The 23,970-nt window shown below is 47.1% G+C and overlaps 2 protein-coding genes across 3 annotated transcripts; both read right to left on the reverse strand.

Moving 5' to 3' along the window:
- Positions 1–312: 312 nt before the first annotated feature.
- Ly6g5c (lymphocyte antigen 6 family member G5C) lies at positions 313–4,326 on the reverse strand. The gene is made up of 3 exons (XM_046467894.2): positions 4,212–4,326; positions 2,770–2,937; positions 313–511 (listed from the first exon to the last, which is right to left on the reverse strand). Exons 1-3 carry the CDS (start codon positions 4,321–4,323, stop codon positions 357–359), a joined length of 435 nt encoding a protein of 144 aa, XP_046323850.1. The 5' UTR covers positions 4,324–4,326; the 3' UTR covers positions 313–356.
- A 5,013-nt stretch (positions 4,327–9,339) lies between these two features.
- Positions 9,340–23,934, reverse strand: Abhd16a (abhydrolase domain containing 16A, phospholipase). 2 transcript variants are annotated; one of them, XM_046467943.2, is made up of 20 exons: positions 23,741–23,934; positions 22,495–22,551; positions 21,696–21,762; positions 21,364–21,450; positions 18,275–18,360; positions 16,445–16,518; positions 16,114–16,236; positions 14,462–14,576; positions 14,268–14,369; positions 13,189–13,252; positions 12,740–12,789; positions 12,267–12,390; positions 11,736–11,840; positions 11,459–11,522; positions 10,649–10,705; positions 10,383–10,445; positions 10,196–10,272; positions 10,015–10,113; positions 9,886–9,932; positions 9,340–9,676 (listed from the first exon to the last, which is right to left on the reverse strand). In XM_046467943.2, the coding sequence occupies exons 1-20, from the start codon at positions 23,870–23,872 to the stop codon at positions 9,593–9,595; spliced, it is 1,677 nt and encodes a 558-aa protein (XP_046323899.1). In that variant the 5' UTR covers positions 23,873–23,934; the 3' UTR covers positions 9,340–9,592. The 2 variants fall into 2 exon arrangements, with proteins under 2 accessions (XP_046323899.1, XP_058442579.1); XM_058586596.1 differs by lacking the exons at positions 21,696–21,762; positions 22,495–22,551; positions 23,741–23,934 and adding an exon at positions 21,803–21,827.
- Between the last annotated feature and the right edge of the window lie 36 nt (positions 23,935–23,970).

The raw sequence follows: 23,970 nt of genomic DNA on the forward strand, positions 1-23,970 counted from the left end.
AGATACTGAAGTGGGGCAGGAGCAAAGTTGGATGCCCCTTTCCTGTCCCCATAATGGGACATTCAGGAGTTCTACCTCGACCAGATGATAGACAAACCAAACACTTTGCCCAACCATTTATTTCTAAGGAACACCTGGGGACTTGGGGCAAGAGAGGGAACCTGGGAGGCAGAGTGGGAGTAGGGGAGAATTAACCAAGAGGAGAAAAGTCCAGTCTGGGGTAGTGACTTGAGGAAGGCAGGGAGGGGTAGTATAAGAAATTGTAAGTTTCCCTGGCTGAACCCAGGTAGAAATCAGAAGGGTGGCAGGAAACTGGCAGTTTTCTCCAAGGTTCTTGGTAGTGCTTCTAATGAATGTTAGAGTACTTTATTTTTAGGGTCGTTGCAGAAGTCCAGGAAGCAGCATTGAGAGTATATCCAGAAGCCAGACACAGGAGAAGAATGAGTATATGAACAATCACTCATCTGCTCCTGGCTGCGGCAGTCATTCACCAAGATGTCAGAACCACTGCCTATGGAAGGACCACAAACTCCAGTGACAAGGAGGTTCCCATGCAGAGTCCCATCCTCACACCCTCTTCCCCCAAATAGACTTCCCTGGGTCAAAAGAAAAGACTCCTAGAATTGGGTAGGAGTGGGGAATGTCCAGTGAGTCACAAGCCACGCAACTCTGAAGTTTCCCAAGGAAGGTTGAAAGAAAAGAACCATTTAAAAATGTAACACTAGAGGAGCCAGACTAAGTTGAGATCTGTAGAGCAAAATGGGGAGAACAAGCACCCATTAGAGGGTAAAAGTGATAAAATAGGGTGATGATGTCTTTGATATAATGTATGTATTAAAGGGGAAAAAAAGCTTTGTGTCCCTGTCCCAAAAAGTCATGCACAAGGATATTCAACTGCTATCCTGCTTGAGAGAGAAAAATATTAGAAACAGCCTAGATGCCTATCAATAGTAGGATGAATAAATCAGCTTTGATATGCCCACTGCCATGAAGTACAGTGGAATACCTCAACAGAACAACAAAGCTGTTTATAACCTGATATGGAAACATTAAGTCCTCATAACTGTCAAATTTAAAAAGCAAATGCAGAACAGTGTTTATGTGTTTATCATGGTCTGCTACTGTCTGGGAGAAATAAAAGAGTGAATAAAAGAATATGGGGGCCAGACAGTGGTGCATGCCTGTAATCCCATTGGCTCGGGAGGCTGAGGCAGGAGGATTTCAAGTTCAAAGCCAGCCTCAGCAACTTATAGAGGCACTTAGCAACTCAGTGAGACCCTGTCTCTAAACAAAATATAAAAAAGGGCTTGGGATATGGTTCAGTGGTTGAGCACCCCTGGATTCAATCCTTAGTACCAAAAAAAAAAAAAAAAGCAGCATATTTAGGGTGAAATGTGCACAGAAGATTGCAGACAGGATAAAGTAATGAGAGGACTAGGGAATACAGCTTGGCCATATAGCAAATGTCTAGCATTCTTAAGGCCCTGGGTTCAATCTCCAGCATGGCTGAAAAAATTTTTTAAAAAAATTTTTAAAATGTAGTGGAAGGATGTAAATGAAGGCAATTTCATGCATTGGGTGTTAAGAACACCATCCGTGGAGCCACTACTTCTGACCCAGCCTCTGAGATTCAGGCAGATTTTTTTTCTTTCTACATCTTTATATCCCTATCTGTAAAGTGGGGATAATATACTGCCTCATAAGGTTCTAAAATAAACAGTACTTGGCACAGAGTGTGTGTGCTGTCTTTGTTAACTTAGTAAAGGTAGGAGAAAGTGGTGTGCATCTGTAATCCCAGCACTTAGGAGGCTTTGGGAGTTGGAAACCAGTCTGGGCAATATAGAGAGACCATGTCTCAAAAGATAAATAAATAGCCAGATGTGGTGGCAAACACCTGTATCCCAATGGCTTTGAGGCTGAGGCAGGAGGATCACAAGTTCAAAGCCAGCCTCAGCAATTTAGCAAGACCCTGTCTTAAAATAATAAACAAAAAGGGCTGGGGATGTGGTTCAGTGGTTAAGCACTCTTAGGTTCAAACCCTGGTACTAAATAATAATAAGGAAGGAAGGAAGGAAGGAAGGAAGGAAAGAAGGAGGGAGGGAGGGAGGGAGGGGAGGGGAGGAAAGGAAAAGAGAGAGGGAGAGGGAGGGAGAGAGGGAGGGAAGAAAAGCAGGCAGGGGACTAGGTGGAAGAACAGACTTGAGGAAAGAAGGAATGTGGTCAATTTTCGGCAAGTTGAAAATGAGGTAGAGATGTCCAGTAGATAACAGGACACAAGGAAAGTGGTTCAAAGTAACATTCAGATCCAGGAGGAAGTACTCTGTGGCTGCTGGTTGAAGCCAAGGAAGCAGATAATATCCTCTAGGAAGAGCTATGCAGTGGGAAGACAGCTAAGGACCAAACATGAATCACTGAGTCTCGGGGGGATAAGGCAAGACAGTGAAGGTCACTATGAGGACCAGTAGAAGTTTCAGAAGAGTGACATATATAGGAACTATGCCGATAGCTGGGGAGCAGGCAACTTGAGGAAAGGCCTATACCTCTGGAGATCTCCAGGGTCCCCTTCAAACCTGAGTGACAAAGAGGGTAGGAGCCAATCAGCTGTGGGTTGAGGAGGGAAGCTGGTGGAAGTGGAGATAGGGAGTGATTCTGAAGGAAAGAGATGGAACAGTGTCCTACGGCTATAGGAACAGGACTTGGGGTACTGTTTAGGAGGCTGGGAGAGGCTGCTTAAGAGGGCTGGGCCCATGGTGGGAAAAGGCAGCTTACTGTTCTTTATATGCAGAGTGAAGCAGCTGCTGCCAACTGGAGTGAGGCAGATGTCTGATCCCAGAAGGCATCCCAACTCCTTGGTTTCAAAGAGACATCTATAGCAACGCAGGTATTTGGGGAGATGAGGTGGTTGAGGGGGTCCCGGATTGTCATGAACGAGCTTACCTAGAACACAGAAAAGCAATGACCCCAAACCCCTCATACCTGATTCCGGGTTGGCCAATCCCACTGTCCTCTCCCCACCTCAGAAAACCATAAAATCCCTGATTCTTTAAATCCATTTGGTTTAGTATAGCAGAAGCTTTAGTCCGTATTAAAAAAAATCTTTGTTCTCTCTTCTTTTGCCTCTAAAGGTGAGAATTCATTAAATCACTTATTCATTCATTCAACATGTATTTGAAGAGCTAATATTTGCCCAGCGCTCAGTCTCTCTCAAATTCACAGGTGAGGCTGAAACAGCCCATACCAGCTTTGTACAGCCCTGTTAGGGCAGTTCTTCCTCTGTAACTTTCTCTCGAAATCCTCTGTCCCCCAGACTCTTTTCCAAACATGCTTCATTTTATTTGTGATATTAGGTATTGAACCCAAGGCCTCACACTTTCCAGGAAAGCTTTTTTGTTTTGAGACAGTGTCTTACTAAGTTACCTAGGCTGGCCTTGAACTTGCAATTCTCCTGCCTCAGGATCCTGAGTAGCTGGGATTACAGATGTTCCCCAACATACTTGACATGAACTTTTTAAAATCCATAATGCTGAGAAGTAAAAACAAGAGTGCATCACAGGCCAGAAAGACCATGCTTCATGCAGACAGGGGACGTCAAGCAGCCCATGCCACATGCCTTGTTTTTGCAGTCCTATCACAGGAGAGGCCCATATTAAACTTTGTCCACTCAAATACCCATTCTCTCCCTCCTTCCCCAACTACATGTATATACATCCCCCTCTTCCTTTAGTCCTCAGCTCAGACCAAACATTAATGAAACCTCAGACTCAGCAGAGCACTTGGGTGAGGCAGAGGCAAATACTAAACAAACACTTTGAATCCTGTTTCTCTGTAGATGGTGCTTTCAGCCCAGTAAGATCATCAAACAGAATTTAGCCTAGTTCTACTTTGTGGATTCTGCTTCCATGGTTGGGAAAGTACTTTCTCAACCTTCCCTATTCGGTTGTCCTCAGATTTGGATAGAATCCCTTCAGTATCTCCATTCAGATCACTGTCACTGAGTGAGACAGCCATGGGGCAGTTCCTAGAAAAGACCCTCAGGGTCAATATCAGTCCTTAGGCAAACCCAGGTATTTCCCTACCACACCTGTCCATTGCATCTTTTCTGCTGCCTGGGTTTACCTAAGCATCCTGGGCAGATGTGCTCAGACAATCAGTTTATTTATTTCTCCATCCAGCAGGCCAGGAGACCCTTCTGAACCCTTGGAGCCACTTACCAAACACCAAGCTCATCATGACCATCACTATTAAGAAGATGCTGTACAGGGATTGGGGGATGCTGTGGAGGCTCAGAGGCCCCAGACTCAAGCTCCCTGAAAAGCCTGCCATGAAATGCACCACTGCCCTCTGGCCTCTGTTCTGGGCTTATATTGGTGGAAAAGAGGTTGGCCAAGAGGAAAGAGAGAGGCAACACATTTAGGATGGAAATCAGTGCCAGAACAGTCAGATCAGAGTGTCCTCACCCACAGCCACTCCAGATCTTAACATCCTGCTTGGGGCAGGGACCCAGAAACAGAGGAATGAGAGGGAAACTTTTATATTAATTCATCAGATGTTTATTGATTTACTGCATCAGATGTTGAAGATAAGCAGTGTCCAAAGCCCCTGCCCTCACAGGGCACAGTCTAGTGGAGGAGACAAATCAACAGGCAATGGTGGGAAGAGGCAGAGTGCTGCTGGGAGCATATGGATAGTAGAAATCACTATCCAGAGGGATTTCAGCAGAAGAGAAACGCGATCAGATTTCTCATAAAAGACTGCCATTGTTTGCCTGTAATCCCAGAGGCTCGGGAGGCTGAGGCAGGAGGATCGAGAGAGTTCAAAGCCAGCCTGGGCAACAGCGAGGTACTAAGCAATTCAGTGAGACCCTGTTGCTAAATCAAATACAAAATAGGATTGGGGATATCATTCAGTGGTTGAGTGCCCCTGAGCTCAATCCCTGGTGCAAAAAAAAAAAAAAAAAAAAAAAGATTTCCATTGTTACACATGGGAGAATGGGAGAATGCAGGGAAATAGGGAGCTATTCCCGAGTTCAGTCACAAGATGGCGGCCTCGTCTCGCTGAAGAGAATGAAAGAACCTGAGCATTTAGAAAAAAGATTGTACAGATTTGGTGTATGAATGAGTAAGTGAAGGAATGGGGAATAGATTTGCACGAGGAGATGACTGGTAGTATCATTTTCCAAGTACCATGTTTTTCCAAAAGCGGGAATATCTGGATCACAGAGAAACAGTGACACTCTCCCCACCCCTATTCTCAGACTGGTGCCCCCTTGAGGTTCCGGGGCACCTTATCCCCCACGACCCCTTTTACTCCACCCCCGCCCAAGCTCGGCTGCAGGTCAGTGAGTCTAATCTCCGGTTCCTACATGTTCCCGCGCCGTGCGTTCTCTCTCCGCGCCTGACTGCACCTTAGAATTCTCAGGAGGATGCGGGGGCGGCCCCTGCCCAAGCACAGTTCGCTTGGCGTCAAGCCAGCGCGAGCTGCGCGTGGGGACCCAAGGGTGAGCCTGCGGACACCCTGTGCATGAAGCGGTTTACCCGGAAGGTGGTGCTGTAGTACCACCGTTCCTCCGGGTGGATTCCGGAGTCCGCGGCCCCAGGGGCCCAGCCCATTTCCTCGGCGCTAAACCTGCGGGGCTCCCCCACTTCACCAGCTCAGTCCCCACCTCCTTAGATCAGTCGCAGATAGACTCAGGGATTTTACTTTTAAGGACACCGGGCTTAAAAGTAAGGACACTGGGAGGTCCTCGGCGTCCAGGACGACATCACCTGCTCCGGTTTCCCCTTTGGAGGTTTGGGGCGGGGTCCTGAAGTCGGATTCTCTGCTATTGCCCTGACTACTCAAGAATCATGCGATCTTGTAGTGTTGATGGGGAAGATGGTAAGAAACCGACAGGAAAAGCAAGGACGGGTCCTAGAAATAACGGGATGGAAGAAACACTAGAGAAAAACGCACGCTACTGCGCGCCCCACCCTACCAGTCTTGGAATGAATGAAATTTCAACGCTGTATTACAGAACGAAGAACTGGGAGAGAAGCGCCTGTCACCTGTCTGTTAAATGAGGGAGTTCATGGAATAATAAGGAAAAAAATCAACGAGCGAGGGCTCCTCTGGAAGCGAAAAGGGCAAAGAGGAGTCAAAGGGAAATTTTACGGAGCCCTCAGAACCCCTTTATCGAATATAACCGCACCTGAAAGGCCAAACTAGGAGCTAAGTGAGGCTTAAGTGGGGTACGAGAAGACTTGCCCCGCAGTAAGGTTACAGCCCCGCAAGCTTTGAGCAGAACCTATAGGAAGACCCGGGAGCGGAGGGCGGGTGCTTGGTGGGAGCCGTCTCCGACAGACAGACATGGTCTCAGAATCCTTAGTCCAGCCCCTGCTTCTTTTTATTCCTTGCCTCGTTCACGCGGCAGGGCGGGGCCGCACACGCTAAGCGCCGCGAGAGTTCGTTTTCGTGGTGATGGGTTCCTCCGAAGCTTTCCTAGGGTAAAGAGGTGGGGCGTTGTAGCAGTCGCTATGGTGATAGCAAGGAACGAAGGCATCCAAGCAGATTGTTCCTCCCTCCGGACTAAGGACGCCTAGGGGTAGGCAGCCGAGTGACGAAAGCGAGGAGGTGGGGCCTGAGGACTGAAAGCCACAGTTGGAGGAATCAGGCTTGGCAAAAGAAGGGCGGGGCCGTAAAGGGGTAGGCTCTGCGAGAAAGGTGTTTTTTTTTTTTTTTTCCTCCCTTTCTCCTTATTTATTAGTGTTACTGAGATTCAAGCCTAGGGGCACTTTGCCACTGAACTACATCGCCAGTCCTTTAAATATTTATTTACTTACTTATTTTACCGGGAATTGATTCCAGGATGCTTTACCACTAAGCTACATCTCCAGCTTTTTTTAAATTTATTTTTTATTATTTTGAGACAGGATCTCGCTGAGTTACCCGGGCTGGGCTAAACTTTGTGATCCTCCTGCCTCAGCCTGGAATGAGGCAAGTTCTGTTGAGGGATTGCAGAACTTTAGACTGAGTCTTTAGATTGGCTTCCTGATTGGATGGATGGATGGATGGGGACATCGATACCCGCAAAGTCTGAGCCCCACCCCCTAGGGATCCTTCACCAGAAAGACCCTCACTTACTTGTGACAGCTTTGTGGAGAGACACATGCCCCTCCCGGGCTTGTGGAGCAAACTCTCAAACACACAGCCCAGTCCAGAGCCAAGTCAGGACCTCACACTTGGAGCAGCTGAAGGCAAAGCTTGGGTCAATGAGATAAGGTAGGATAAAGCATGGCCCTGTCCAGGGACCTGCCCACTTCTTCCCAGGTTTCCTGCCAGACTCTAACTTGCCATCTAGCCTCCACTCTCATGCCATTTTCCCAGCTCCTCAGGTGCCTGGGTATTCAGGCCTTGCTTGGTGCCCAGTAGAGGAGGATCCAGAGAGCCCCAGCAGCTGTGTGGTGGGCATCTCAGCTGACCTCTTCTGGAATCTTGCTATATAGAGTGAGGAGTGGACCAGGAGCTGGTCCCATCCCAAGATGAAGGGTGGTTCTATTTAGCTACTCTGACCTTATCAGGTGTGGAATAATCTGACATAGACTGAGGCTCCTGAGTGGGGTACTTTTAGGAAAATCAACATGTTGGTCCTCCCCTACCCTTACCCATTTGGGGAATCCAAGGGTCCCCTCTTGTCATCCACTGTTCTCTATAGTATGTGTAGAAAGGTGGGGCAAAAGTGGCTTTAGGGAAGGTCTACAATGTCCCTAATGCCTATACAGGGCTAGGAAATGGGAGTTCTTGTCTCCAGGGTATGGGAGACAGAAATGGGTACCCCCTATTTGCACTTAAGAAGGTTTCCTTGGCTGAACAAAGTCTTTGTTTCCAAGAGATTAACTGTCCTGATGCATCTGGGAGAGTGAGATTCAGAACCATGCAGCTGGTCCCACAGCTTCCTGTTCCACGCTTCCCATCCCATTACCCCCTGGGATGAGACAGAGGAGAAGGGTGTCAGGATCAAACTTGCAAAAGGCACAGCATTCTGGAATTATAGTCACCTCCCCTCTAACCCCAAATTTCAGGCCCATATCACCTGATACATCTCAGATCTCCCTTTCCTGTGGAGACTGGGAATACCCTCTTAAGGAGTTGCTGAGCTGCTGGGACAGACACAGCCTCTGTCCCCCAGATTAGAGGAGGGTCATGCATTGGAGTTGGAGAAGACACAGAAATCAGCCAGAGACTATAACTAGAACATCAGAACATTTTCACTCATGTTAAGCATCTTATACCTAACGATGGTTACTAGGTAGTATAGTAAACTTTGGGTATATCATCTGAAAAACAGAAGTTTCTGAGGGTAGAAGGTAGCCAAGCCACAAACTGTTGGATGGAAGAGGAATATATTCTGTTACATAAGGTCCAAGGATTAGAAATTTTTGGGAATTGATTTCCTCAGGTTAAATCTAACAACTTTATTTTTCTTTCCTTCTTTTCCCTTATTATTATTATTATTATTATTATTATTATTATTATTATTATTTGCAGTATTGAGGATTGAAGCCAGGGTCATTCTACCACTAAGCTATATACTCACCCCTTTTTGAGACATGGTATCCCTAAGTTGCTCATGATAGCCTTAAACTTCAGATCCATCATCTGCCTTAACCTCCTGAGCCATTGGGATCACAGGTATGCACTACTGGATCTGACTAACCTAAGAATTTTCTAACAGAGCTGTCCAAAAGATGAAGCATGGCTCTGGGAAGACAGGTGTCCTTGGCTCCTGGCATTAAGGTCCCTGGCAAGCTCTGTGTTGAACTGCAAAACTGGGAGGACAGTTTTGATGACATGGTGAGGAAAGTGGACAGGTTCTGCTGCATAAGACTCCAAGAGAGAACAGACTGCTTCTCACTCCCTGTTGGGATGAGAAGAGCTGAGCAAGGATGGCTGTAGGGGCTGAGAGTGACACCATACAAACTGGACCTGGAAATCAGCAGAGAAGTTGAATAGGTGAAATCAAATACTAGAAAACACTTTGTAAACAGGTTATAAGTTAGAGGGGGCAACCACAGGCTCCTAGGGCTGTGGTATGCAGGAGAGACCGAGGAAGGAGGAAGGAGAAGCTAGGGAAGCTGTACAGCTGTGATAACCCTAGGCACTCCAGGGAAAGGTTAGGCTTTGGGACCTGCTGCATGAGGACAGCTCAGATTGTGGTTGAAGGCCAAGGGGTACACAGAGATGGGGAAAGTTAAGCTGATTGTCTGGAGTTATGGTTTTCCCAAAGCCTGGCCCTTTGGGGCCTCTGCTCTCCCCAGTACCATCCCCTAGCTGAACATCTGTGAAGTCACACAATTAGCCAGATAGTAGAAAAAATACCTTTTTATATTAATTATTAGGAATAATCCATTCATTTAATGCAGGATATGTATAGGGGAAGGTTAGGTGCTGTCACGTGAATGAGGGGAAACGTGCAAGAGGAACTGTGGTAAGGAGGGGGATGGTCCCCCACTTTCCACAAACTACAAACAGCAACATGAACATAGAGAATCACGAATAAGAGGGTCCTCCCTCATGTCTCCCCCATCCTGTTCTTCCATGTGTTCCAATGTGGTCCCTAGAGGTGCCAGGGCATCTGGAAGTTCTGGGCAGGAAGTGGGGTGCAGTGTGTGGCCTCAAAATTGTGCAGATGCTTCCGAGCCTGAGGAAAGGGGGTGGGGCAAGTGGGCACAGAGCACCATAGGCAGCAGAAGCCATTGGACACCCTCCTCACTTCCCATCCTCCACCCTCCAAATTCACCACTCTATGAAAGCTGCCACTTCTATTGCTTACAAGGGATCCCCTGTCCCCAAACTCTATATGTGACCCCTTCCATTCAGTCCCCTTCCACTGCTTCTCACTGAGCTCACCAAAAACAGAGCCAGCTGCCGCCGTCCATCTGCACTCATGTCCTCCCCTGCAGAGAAGAGGCACTTAAACCTGGCCAGGTGCTTAGGTATTCAGCCCCTTCTTGGACTCTCCTCACTTGCCCTCCTTACCCACACTCCAGGGGAAGTCAGGCCCATGTTCTGCCTGGTAGGAACGGAGGACAGACAGACACCAGTCCTCTTCCACCTCCCATCGGCTATAAATAGAGGCTGTTCAGGGAGAGAAATGAAAACCTATAAGCAACCTGGCCTTATTAGGCCCCTGCCACAAGCCTTATCAGGTACCTCTTACCTTCTTCCAGCTGTGAGGAGGCCTCCAACCACTGCCTCACCACACGAAGGCCTTCCTCTGCCATCACACGAGGATACCTACAGAGAAGCACCAAGACAGGAGGTTAGGACTGATTTCACTTCACTCTTCACCCCAAAACTTCCCTCCCTCCCCATGCTAGTGTCTATCCCCATCTACCAGCTCTCACCGAAACTGCAGGAACTTCAGAAGCAGGTCATTGCCTCGGTTGGAAATGATGTCTTCAGGAACCCTGAGGATGAGAAGAATTACTCTGGAGGGGCTGGAGGTTGGGAAGGAAGGATCTGAAAAGCTGTGTTTCCACAAACTACAAACAGCAACATGAACATAGAGAATCACGAATAAGAGGGTCCTCCCTCATGTAGGCAGAGGTGGCAGGGGCAACTTCTAGCCATCTCTGAGGTCTGGGGAGGGCAGAGGCTCTGAAGCACTCACGTCGTGGTGATGATCTCATCCTTGGTTCTCCGGATCAGTAGCACGGGGCCCTGGTACCTTCAGGACAGAGCAGCAGGGAAGGAAAGCTCAGATGGAGAAAAGTAACAACTTGTCTACCCCCATCCTAAGCTAGCCTTCACCCAGGAGTGAGGTCAGAATATTTAAAATGGGCATGGCAGTCAGGACATGGTGGTACATGCCTATAATCCAAGTGTCTGCAGAGGCTGAGGCAAGAGGATCACAAGTTTGAGGCCAGCCTTAGCAATTTAGTGAGGCCCTCAGCAAGTTAGTGAGACCCTGTCTCAAAAATAAAAACAAAGGGGGTGAGGCTGTAGCTCAGTGGCAGAGCACTTGCCTAGCATGTGTGAGGCACTGGGTTTGATCCTTAGTATCACATAAAAATAAACAAATAAAGGCATTCTGTCCATCTACAACTACAAAAACTAAAAAAATAAAATATAAAAAGGATGAGATGTAGCTCAGTGGTAGAGTGCCCTGGGTTCCATTCCCATAATTAAAGAAAGAAGAAAGAGAGAAAGAAAGGCAGGCAGGCATTGCTTAGTTTGATCTTGAGGTGGGGGAGCCCTGCTCTGCCAGGCCCTAATCCATTGACTGCCAGATCATGAGGAAGTTCAGGGTCTCAGGGGATTTGAGGTGTGACTGGGTGTGACAGGGTAACTCATGGGGCAGTGGCTATTTGCCAGCTTTCCATTTAGGGCTATTTTCAGTGTATTAATGCCCAACAGTGCTGTGGTATGGGTTGGTGGGTAATGGGGGTGAGTGAGATGCTGGACACTTGCCTGCCCTCACCTGCACAATTGTTCTGCATTGTTTAGATTGAGATGCTGCCTCACAGTCCTGGTCACCAGGCCCCCTAGAGTGGGATAAAGGTGAAGGAATAGCAGTGACAAAGACCTTGCCCAACAAGAGATCCCCACTGTTCACAGGAAAAAACTGAGCAGAAATAAGAGGGCTGAGCCTTCCTAATTCTTCCCACGCACACAAATGAAAACTATCTCCAGTTAGAATAGCTCCTAATTCCAGCCCACCCCTTCCCTGGAATGACAGTCCTGGGAGCTGCACTCACTCCAGCTGTCTGGCATGACCTTCAAAGCCAAGGGTACCAGGTCATCAAAGGAGGCATCCAGGATCACAGCACTTACATCTGGGTAGGACATAGCTGCCCATGTGGCTAGTAGCAGAACAAGAAAGAAGGCAAGGACTGAGAGATGCTCTTGCCTACCATACACACCCTCATCCCATGGGCCAACCCCACCCTAGCCAGGATGTTATCCCCTGGTCTTTCCTTAAACCCCACTTCACTTGGCCAGGGCACAATCTGGAGAAGAAGATATCCAAGTGCATGGAAAGACAGTAGGCAGAACATACTCTTTCCCTGAACTGCCCACCAAGGACCCTCGGCTACTTCAAGGAAGGAAGGAAAGGTGAAGTTTATACAACTAGATATCTACTCCTGGGCCCACCTAGAGATTTTTAACTCCTCCCTCTTCTTCCTTGAGCCTCTACCCCCATCCAGAGCCATTGGTGTATTTCCCCACCTCTCCTAGGTGGGGGGCATGAATGTGTCTACAGTGGCGTGTGGAAAGAAAACTGGTACCAGTGAAGCCACCAATGGACCAGGCGTAGATGATAATGTCCTGGGGCTGGAAACCCAGGCGGTGGATGGCAAACTGGACCACCACATCCATGGCGTTGGCTTCATTCTGAGGAAAAGGCACCCCCTGTAGGAGGAAGGGCAAAGGCAGGAGGGGGTCACACCAAAGGCCAGCTCACCTGCATCCTCCTAATATGGACCCTTCCTACAGCCACCCTGCAACAGAGAAGATGTGGAAGAAAAAGGTGGTGGGAGAGGACAATGTTTGAGATCCACTGCCTTTCAGCCAGCCCCCAACTGTGTGTGTGTGTGGGGGGGGCAGCTCCCATGCTGCCTTCACATTTACAGCCTCCCAGCCCTCAGCATCTAGCCTCAGTGAATGGAAGGCCCCACAGAAATTGCATCCCATTTCTTCCCCTCCAGTAGCTCACCAGAAATAATTCTGGAAAAGAAAGGGACTGCAAAGAGGGTCTCACCGTGCTTCCAGCAAAGCCAGGATGATTCCAGCCCAGGACTGAATATCCAGCTGTAACACAAGGGGAGAAGGGACTGAAACCTCATGGTCCATGCCCCTCTCTGTCCCTGAGGGAAAGACAGCAGAAGTACCCTCCAAACTCAGAGGCAAATTGCTCCATGCCTTCCCAGGATAAGGAGATGATGCCAAAGACTCTGAGGCAGCAGAAGGGAAAGATATATGACTGTGTGGTGGAACAGAATGAAGAGCATAATAAAGGTAGCGGATACGGAAAAGGGGAACAATATATGATTCACAAAACAAATGGGGAGTGGACTTTTCCCCCAAAGTGAGAGACTGAGACCTCACTCTGAGAAAGTAAAGGTTAGTTCTGGGAAGATCAGAGCAGTGTGAGCGGTAGGTATATTCCAGTCCAAAGAGCAGAAATAAGAGGGCTGAGCCATGGCCTACCTTCCAGGGGCGTGGAGACACAGCCCACCTCATAGAACCCGGCATTCCCCTCACAGCAGATCACCTAGGAAAGAGACAGAAAGGCAGGGCTCAGAGATCCACTGGAAATTCCCACATGAACAGGGAGGGCAGCCTGAGAAGAGCTGTGTAGGGAAGAGGAAAGGGAAGTTCTTATTCTTTTTTGAGGTGAATAAAAACTTATCATTCCACAAAGTCCATAAGATGAGAGGCAAAGTGACTACAAATGCTTGGCAAACTGGACCCTCAGAGGAAGATGACTCAAGTTGGATCGCTCCACCACTCAGTACAATGTCCATTTTCCCTTGGGAGGCCACCAGGTAGGTTGCTCTTAGGAGAGGATGGGATTATGGATCACACAAGCACACTGGAAACTGAACCCAAAGCCTCACAAATGCTCTATCACTGAGCTACACTCCCAGAGCCTGAATTTTCTTTCCTTCATAGCTTTTGGTCTGTTTTGTACCTGTCCCTGTTTTGTGGCATGCCTACTGCTTTCCTTCTCCTTCTCCTTCATTGGGCTTTAATCTTTTAATTAGATAAACTCTAGTTCCATGGTGTCCCAAGTTGAAGCCCGGAGATGGTGGGACCTGCATGAACTCCCATAGCCGGCAGAGTTAGCCCTAGAACCTAACTCCTAGATTCCTGGGTCAGTGCTCTTTCCAGAGCTCCTTCATGGAAGCAGGAGACTTTGGAGCCAGGCTGCCTGAATCCACATACAATGCTACCACTTACTAACTGTATGAGCTAGGAAAGTTATTCTGTGCCTCAGTTTCATCATCTATAAAAATGGGCTAACGTGAATAGTACCTATCTCACAGGATTGTTAAGAAGATTACAATATATGTCTTACATGGAATAAATGTTCTTGGTGGTGACAACTATGATAATTATTTTTTGAACTTGTATTTCCTTGTCTTAGGGTTTTTCTATAGAGGGCTTTAGGGTACAGCTTGGATTATTCCCCACTCTGATGCCATAGGGAAAGTCTGTATGACTGGGGTCCCCTGAGCCTCTACTGCCCTCCCCGCACACCACCTTTGGTCCCTGTGGTCTCTCACCAGCTTCTGTCCCTGGGGCTCAGCTGTCCCCCGCCGATCCACAAACATGGTGTCAATCTCATTGCCATCACAGGCCAGCAGCTTTGCCCGGCGGCCGTTACACTAGGAAGATGTAATGGCCAGGTTGTGAGGAGCAAGAGGCTACATCTCTGGGGAAGAGAAGGGCCAGCAGGGGGCAAGACAGGGGGCCTCACCTCTTCCACCAACCGGGCCTGGCCCTGGAGCAGCACAGGCATGAGGGCCTTCTGGAGCAGGTATACAGAGCCTGGATATAGCATCCGGCGCCCCAAAGTGTGTGCCACCAGGTAGCTGTAGGAAACATGGATTAATGAACCCCAAGTCCCCAGTGGGGCCTGGATATTGACTCAGCTCTAGCATTGTCAGAATGGTGAGCCTGCTTCACCACTGACCTTCACAGCTTCACAATCCTCTTTCAGGACTTAATGAAATAATATATGTGCTAGGTTGGTGTTTTTGAAACTTTTTTTTAACTGCAAGAATTGTAAATATGTACATTTTCTACTGTGGCCCACTATATACATATATACACAGATGCTCAACTTATAAGGTGGTTACAGCCCAACAAAATCATTGTAAATTGAAAATATCACTGTTAAAAACACATCTAAGGGCTGGGGATGTGGCTCAAGTGGTAATGCGCTCGACTGGCATGCGCGGGGTGCTGGGTTCGATCCTCAGCACCACATAAAAATAAAGATGTTGTGTCCACTGAAAACTAAAAAATAAATATTAAAAAAATTCTCTCTCTTTAAAAAAAAAAAAAAAAGATTGACTAGTGGGTCAAAACATCAAACTAGACCACAAACTCCATCAGGGCAGGGACCTGGCTATTTTGTATAATGCAATATGCCCAGTACTTGCCACATAGGAGGTACCTAAAGTACTGTAGAGTAGGCGCTTAATAAATAATTATTGAACAAACTTTCTAATCTAGACAGATAAGATATGGTAGGTGCTATTCCTGAAAAAGATGATTGACAATTTCCAGTTAACCTTGAAGTTGGACAGCCCCAGAATGTCTCACAAACTCTCTAGCATCCCCTTCAAAACCTCAAATCTGAGGGGTTGGGGATAAGGCTCAGTGGTAAAGCGCTTTCCTGGCATGTGTGAGGCCTCTCAAGTACCTCAAAAACAAGTCCTCAAATCTGGCTTGCCCATCTACTGATCAGCACACTGTCAATAATCAACCCCTTAGTCCAACCCCTTCCTTAGTATTCTAGAAAATGCCCCATCTCCCCACTAAAGAAAATGCCCAGCATCTGCTTTGCTGTAAGATATGAGTGGTTGCTGTTGTTATTCTGTCATCAATAAACTAAGACTTACTTGGCACAGGCACCCAGGCAAGGTATGAATCCTTCAGAAATGTTATCCTACTTATTCTCCCCAACAACTCTATAAGGCAGGCTACTCACAGATGCAGAAACTGAGGCACAGTGGGGCCAAGGGCCAGGGTGGAAGAACCAAGGAGCGAAGCAGCCAGGATGGTTACACAGAAGTGCACTAGAGCCTGCTCCAGCTACAGATGATGTGTTTCCTTTCCACCCCCAACCCCACTGTTCCTTCTCAGTCACACTGAAAGAGCTTTAGTGTCAGACAGAGCTGTGTTAATATCCCAGTTCTTCACCTGTGAGATTTTGGTCCTCTCTGAGTATTTTCTTCACACATAATGTGGATAAAAACTTCTTCACTACAAATGATACACACAAGCACTTGGCCCTAGGCCCAATCAATAAATGACAGCCATTTTATGATGGAGTACCAGTCCTAGGATCCTTACCCCATGTCCTCTCCACCCTGCTGGCCTCCCTCCCGCATCATGTCCCACCTGGTGATCTGACAAGGCAGTTTCTTAACACGATTGAGGAGGGTGTCTGCTGTTCCCCTGTGTAGGGGCTCTGGGCGAAGTAGGGCCACACCCCGGCGGGAAGGGCCCCCTCGAGACTCCTTCCTGAGAAACAGAAAGAAGGGAAGATAGGGTCAAGAAAAGAAAGCTGGATATCTGAGGTCCAGAGAAAGGTGGGGGTCTAGGAATGAGAAGGTGGCACTAGAAGACAGGCACTGGGACCTGAGAGGGGATGGAGGGCAGGGACAAGCAGTACAGGGATTATCTGAGACAGTTCCAAGGAAGGGATAGAGTAAGAGGACTGGGGTCTCACCGACTACTGGGTTCTTCCCAGTGGAAGTCAATTGGCCAGCTCCTGAAGTCAAAGTTGTAGTTGGCAAGCTGCCTCTGTGGTGAGCAGGGTATGAAAGAGTTGGAGAGGAAAAGGGGGATTCAGAACTGAGGGTGGGTGGTCCCCATCCACCCTCAACATCCTTGTCATCCACAGGCCTGGCCTCCACACGTCACAGGAGACCAAGTGGAGGTCAGCACCCTCCAAGTTCTCAGATGGAAACTCTACTATGACTAGAACAATTGGGAAATACAGGTGTCTTATTTGAGCATCAGTGCTGACCCATCTTCCCTCTTCCAGACAAGGAAACTAACTTTTCTTTTTAAAGAATCTAAGACTGACCCACCCCTAGCAGGTGCTTCAGATATAGAGAGTGGGGGCCCATTGGCTGGTCACATTCCCTTCTCTACCTGGATGCCTTAAATGGTGCCATCTTGGTGGCTCCGAAATCCCCCAGCAGATCAAACTGATGGTCTCATGGCTGAGTGTCAGGAGGGAAGTCACCACAGTGGGCTCTATTCTGGAAAAAAAGCTCTGACTATTCCATTCACACAGCCAGCTCCCTCTCTTCGACTCCTGAAGCCAGGGGCCAGTTCTGCCACACAGACCATCTGTGCCTCTGGTCACCCTGCTGTGTTAGCCCACATGCTTTCTGCGGGCAATGGGAGCTGCATCTTCATGCTGTACTGTGTTCCTCCCCCACCCCCAGAGCTCCGGCTCTCTATTTTGAGGAGGGTTTTTTTTCCTCCTGTCAGAGAAATTTTTGATATTTTCAAAAATAACTTGACTAAGAGAGAGCAATATAAAAATTGTACAAAAATATAAATGACAAAACAAAACAAAATGAAGAAAAGCCAATTTCAGCCAGGCTTTGTTCAGATCTGCTCTCAAATCTAGACTCAGCCACTTCCTTGCTCTGTGACTCTGCACAAGTCACTTAACCTCTCTTTTTGCCTATGTTTCTTCAGATATACAAATGAGGGTAATTATGCTACCTCACACAGCTGTTATGAGAATTAGAAAGGACATATGCATTATGCAAAATGTCTCAGAACAGTGGCAAGGTACAGAGCATTATTACACAGCTCCATAAATGGTGGTATGGAGTAATCATCAAGGCAATGATGGTAATCATAGCTATCTGATCCCAGAAACAGGAAGGAGCTTCATGGGGCCCCATAGCCCCTTCTCAAAGATAATCACACTCCAGCACTGGCAAACCTGGCACAACTTCAAGGACACTGTGCCCTGGCTTTTCTGCCTCCTGGAGCCACGCTGTGCTCTCGGGCACAGGAGTGGCTATGCCTGTCCATCTTGTCCCATCCCCAAACAAAGCTAGCATGGTGTTCAGTGCATACAACAAAAACAAATATTTATAGAACTGAGTTGCTGTGATAGAAAACTCTCCCAAGAAACATTATGGAGGGCTGGGGATGTAGCTCAGTAGTACAAGCACTTGCCTAACATCTCTGAGATGCTGAATTTAATCCCCAGTACTGCAAAAAAAAAAAAAGAAGAAGAAGAAGAAGAAAGAAATATTATGAATGTTTCTACCTTTAGACAATTCTTGTGGATTGAAAGTGGAGAGGAAGAGGGTTGTTCTAACAGAATATTCATAAGAAGTGATAGCGAGGACAGTTCATTTATGGAGTAGGGAAAGGACACAGCAATATATGCAGGCAAAGACCCAGTGTGGTGGGTGGCAAAGCACACCACCTCCTCCTGGCAGAAGCTGGTGCCTGGAGCTCTGGGGGCAGCTGAGGAAGCTGCTAGCAGGGTATGTTGTCTGACACCTTTCCTAGAACTTCTCACCTTATTTTCTGCAGACTGGTTCCGATGTGTTGCTTCTAAGATGGTGATAAACTGCCGGTATTGGGGGTTGGTCCAGCGGCCAATGCCTGGCAGAGAGAGGACAGGAAGTAGTTTATTGGGAAAACAAGGAAGGAAGATGTCTTGGTCTTAGGGAGAGATGGGTAAGAAGGCCCTGGAAGGAAAGGTAAGAGAAAAAGGAACTGAGAGCCTACAATGTCGGGAAACAGACCTTCCTCCTTCTTCCACATCCAGCAAAAGGCTAAAGAATTCTTCAATTCCTTAGCTTCTTCAGTTTGTCTATTTTTTTCTTTCAGTGCTGGAGATTCATTTTGTTTCTTTATAGACTAGCAAGCTTCCATCTTTCAGAATGTTCATTCTCCTTGGTCTTAAAACACTGTCACCCAACCTTACTCTTCCCTTTTGCTAACATCAGGATTCCTGACTTTTCCCTTCCAGACTTCTCCAGTGCTTGCTTTCTGTATGTTCTAACCCTTGCCATCTGGCTTCACACTCTCTTGCCCTTGCCCATAATTATCTCATCACTGAATCTATGTACCCTTCCTCTGTCCTTATTCTCTTCAATTGCTCCACTCAGCATTCTTCCTGTCCCTCCAGATTCCTTCTTCCACTGCTTCCTGGGCTTGCCCTAGCTTCCTTAGGATTCCCACACTGCCTCTCTCCTGCCTCTTTTCTCCTTCCCATTGGGAAGGGCAGCAATTCTCAGTGCTGACTCCTCTCCCCCTTCAGGATCACATCCACTCTCCCTTACTGCTGAGAAATATCAAATCCCAACTTTTCTCCTTACTGCTCACTGACCTGGCAGGTGTTGTATGCCAGGGACTGTTCCACCCAGGGGAGACAGGCAGGAAATGAGATGCATAGCTCCCTGCCTCACAGAGCTGGCATTCTGATAGGGGTGAGGTGGAACCGGGAAAAGTCAATAAACTTTTTAAAAAATTGTCAGAATGGTCTAAGTGCTACAACAACAATAAAACCAGAATGAACTAGAACTTTTTTTTTTTTTTTTTTTAAAGAAAGAGTGGGGGAGAGAGAGAGAGAGAGAATTTTTTAATATTTATTTTTTAGTTCTCGGCTGACACAACATCTTTGTTTGTATGTGGTGCTGAGGATCGAACCCGGGCCGCACGCATGCCAGGCGAGCGCGCTACCGCTTGAGCCACATCCCCAGCCCCCATGAACTAGAACTTTTTCAAGGGTAATGCCCCTGAACAATATGACAATGAGAAAAGAAGCAAGATACAGAATGATTTGTATGGAGCAATGCCACCTATGCCAAAAATGTAAAATGCACAAAATCACACTGTATTGTTTACAGATTCTTACCATATTTCATAGATTCTAAGAAGAATTGTTTTAACATTTGAAAACTCTAAAATTAATATACATTTTTCAATGAATGTTAGCTTAGATTTGATAAAAGAAGGTATATTATTCATAAAAGTACAAAAATATGGACCAGATCATAGTCCACCAGATGAACTATGATTATTTCTGGGCAAAGAGGAAGTGGGGCTGGGAGGATTCCAATGGCAAATACAAGTCCACTGTAATGCTTTGATATTTTATTGACAAAAGTAACAGACCAGGGTTGAGATTCTGGCTCAGTGGTAGAGCACTTGCCTAGCACATGTGAGGCAATGGGTTCGATCCTCAGCAACACATAAAAATGAATAAATAAAATAAAGATTAAAAAAAAAAGGTAATAAACTGGGTGTGGTGGTGCACGCCTGTAATCCCAGTGGTTTGGGGGGCTGGGGCAGGAACTTCAAGAGTTCAAAGCCAACCTCAGCAGCAGTGAGGCACTAAGCAACTCAGTGAGACCCTGTCTCTAAATCAAATACAAAAAGGGCTGGGGATGTGTCTCAGTGGTTGAGTGCCCCTGAGCTTAATCCCTGGTACCCGCCTCCCCAAAAAAGGTAACCAAGGCAAATAGCAAAAAACACAAGCATTGTAATATTTAAAATATTTTGTTCTCTAGATTTTTGGTTTTTTTCTAAATTAAAAATAAATAAAAAAATAAGATGAAACTTGAGTAGTATAAGCTACTTTTGAGACAAGTGGTCAGGAAAAGTCACTCAGAGGAGGGAGCCCAGCCAAACAGAAATCAGGGGTAAGAATGCCTCAGGCAGGGGGCCCTCACCTGAGTGACCCCAACTGTAACCATCCAGCCCCAACCCCACATCTCCACTCTGAAGCATCTCCCTCACCTGGTGGTCATTAATATGTACCCACCAAGTCTCAATGATTTGTTTTGCCGTTTTGTTTTGTTTTTTACTAATAAGATGTAACATATATACATAAAACACACATTCAGATTAAAAAATGCAAAGCAAGTGAGGTGTGGTGGCACACACCTATAATCCCAGCTACTCAAGAGACTGAGGCCAGCTGGGTAACTTAAAAAGATGCTATCTTAAAATAAAAGATAAAAAGGGCTAGGGATGTAGCTCAGTGGTCTAACACTCCTGGATATCCCCCCGCAAAAAAAAAAAAGACCCTACAAAGTAAACATTGATGTGACTATCACCCAGTTCAAGATAAAGAGAGCCACTTGCAGTCAGGAGTCTTCCCATCCTGTATTCCTCCACCCCAGGGAATCATTCACCTTACTTTCAAAATAAGCATGCCCTTGTTCTTTTGAGTGACTTATCACATACATAAGTATTCCTTTTAAATTTTATATAAGTGAAAACATACTACATACATCAAATCGTGGTGCACTTCTTCCACTTCATATGTTTGTAAGATTCATCTGCAGTAAGTGTAGATATAGTTTGTTCATTTGCATTGCTGTGTAGTGTTCTATGGTTATACCATAAAGTATTATTTATCCATCCTATATGTCATGACCATTGGAGGTGTTTCCAATAGGATTATTATAAATGATGCATGCTATATTCTTATTTATACTTGTGCAGGAATTTCTCTAGCTCCTTAGGGAAAAGATTGTGCTTTAGACCATCCATGGTTATTCCCCCTCAGGACCCAGCACCAAACTGTATTCGCAAAAATAACTTAGTATTTACCCAGTGATGGATAAATCCAAACTAGGCTTCCTTTCCACCTACCTCGGAGGCAGGCCACGCCTGCCAGTAGCAGCAGCAATGTCCCAGCATAGTGAGAAAACGGTACCACTTTGGACAAACTCAAGTAACCTGGGAGGGGAGAGGGATGATATGAGAAGCTCTCCACAGTGCTCCTCAGCTCTTCTTCCCCACTAGCCCCCAATCTCCCCCAACACCTCTCTTTGGAATAGCCACACCCTGAGAGGAAGAATATATGCCTGATGGAAGAGGGAAGCCAAGCCATCCTCACAGGTTCTCTTTCCTCTTTAGGGGGGTGGTTCACCTGCCAACAACCTGCCCATTTCCTACCCCACCACCTTTGAAACCACACTGACCTTTCCTGTACAAGTAGAAGAAGGCGAAGGGAGAGGAGTAATAAGAGATGGACCAGAAGACTGAAGCCTGCAGCAGAGAGATAGGGACAGGCAATCAATATACTCACATGCACACATGCATACAGGTCTACCATTTCCAGGCCTGGACTCTGAGCAAGGTAGATAACCTGAGGAATATCATATCAAGTATCTATTCTGTGGATGACATCATGCACACAGAAAGTGCTTAATATTTGTTGAAAGGTAGGGCATCATAGCATAATGCAGGCTGGGAAAACTAGGTGCAGATTCTATTTTATTCCTCTAATCATTCCCAGACAAAATCTCATCACATTTAAAGACCAGTCTCTAAATACTCCAGTTAATCAAGTCTTTTCAATTTGCCCTGCTCAGGACAGTCCCTGGCCTGGTCCCCAGGGACCAGAGATGCACAAACGTCACCATAGGAACCCTGCCAGAGAGAACAGCTGTCTCTGCAGCCAAAGAGGTTAGTTGCCAGGGAGGACAGGTCACAGGGGACTGCAGGACTTAGCACCTGCAGATGGTCCCAAGAGTAAACATGTTTTCCTCAGGGTTTAGGCTTCCCCAGAGAAAGTTTTGCTTCATACAAAGGGGAGTGCCAACTGTACACACTTGAGAGTGTGTCTGTGTGTGTGTGTTGGAAAGGTCTGCAGCAAAGCTCAGAGCACCCTCAACCCCCAGGGGCACTGCTTTCTCCCAGGCCTGGGGAAAAGTAAGTTCAAGAGGGCAGCTGGGTCTGAAAAGATGCAGTGAATAGCAGATACTGGGGTAGACATACCAGTGCCAGGATGCTGTCCGCATGTTTCTCCAGGGCACGGGGCTGATAGTATGTATCCTGCCAAAATAGATGGCCCCATTAAGGACCCTGACCATTAAAAAGTCTTACCTCTTCCCTTTCAAAAGCCCTAATATGCATCCTTTGGTTCTAGCCTGCTTGGCTATTTCTCTTGAGACACTCCTAGCCTCTACAAAAGACTTTCTTCCCCACCCCCACCCTGAACATGATTTCCCATCCTTGACCATGAGAACAAGCTCAGGGTGCTGGACTTATAAGCAAAAGTGAAAGCAGTATTGGGCAACTTTTGCTTCTTTTTCACAACCCAGTTGCAAATGGGTTGAGCATGTCCCTACAGGGAGCAGGGTTAGTGAGAAGAAAGGAAAGACACCATGACAATTCTAAGAGGGAAAGAAGAGCAACAGAAATAAGAGTAGGTTGATTAAGAAAAAATGTGGGGCTGGGGATGTGGCTCAGTGGTAGAGCACTCGCCCAGCAGGTGCGAGACCCTGGGTTCGATCCTCTGTACCACATAAAAATAAATAAAATAATGGTATTATGTCCAACTACAACTAAAAAATAAAATATTTAAAAAGAAAAGAAAGAATGTGGCTAGGAGTGGGCAGTTTGTAGAGGTTAGTAAACATAACTTGAGACTAACAATAAAAGGAAGAGAATAGGGGAATAGCCTATCACTACCCGAAGATTTCGTAAATGCAATGACCCTGGGGTCTCCAGGCTAGGTTTGGAGGGTGTGTGTGTTGGGGGAAGAACGGCAGATACATGATAGGCAGATACATGATGCGCAGAAGTCATTTTGAAACTCAATGCCAGGTTAAAGGGAAAAATAAACAAAGCCCGGAGAGGCACCAAAGGAAACCGAAGAAGAAATTGGGAGTATGACGGCAAAATCCACCGGATCCCCAATCGCACAGGGTCTCTTGCAGGACTTGAGACCCAAGTGGGGCCGGCATGAACCATGACAGATGGGGTGGGGGGGGATGCGGGGAGGAAAAAGCAAAGACTGGTAGTGGAATGAGAAAGCAGTGCTCAAACAACGATGAAGAGAGAAGGCGGGTAGTCCATAGGCGTGACTTGAACCCTGGAAACACAAACAGCGCAGACTTTTCGGACAACCGGCTTGACAAGCAGACTCCCCTTATTTCCAATAGTGGGCACTTCTGGGGAGCAAAGGCCGTAAAAGGTTTGGGCTGTACCATGTTCTTGACCAGGGAGGAACTCGACTCACCCAGGAGCTGGTAGGGGGATTAGTGACTGAAGTTGGAGTCTCAGGGACGCTGGATGGGGCCCTTTCTGAGTCCCTCTCCCGGTAGATTTTGTAGAGCCGGGGGCCGAGGACGCAGCTCAGTAGCTTCGCCATGGCCCCGGCTCGGGCCGCTGCTCTTCCAGCAGCAGGTCCCCCTACTGGCCCCGCCCTCCCCTGCCTCTGAGGTGTTGCGTGCCCTTGACGTCAACACG

Source organism: Marmota monax, unplaced genomic scaffold (genome assembly GCF_021218885.2).
Source record: "Marmota monax isolate L192 unplaced genomic scaffold, Marmota_monax_Labrador192_F-V1.1 WCK01_AAM20220418_F8-fsc00404, whole genome shotgun sequence".
NCBI classification, from domain to species: Eukaryota; Metazoa; Chordata; class Mammalia; order Rodentia; family Sciuridae; genus Marmota; species Marmota monax.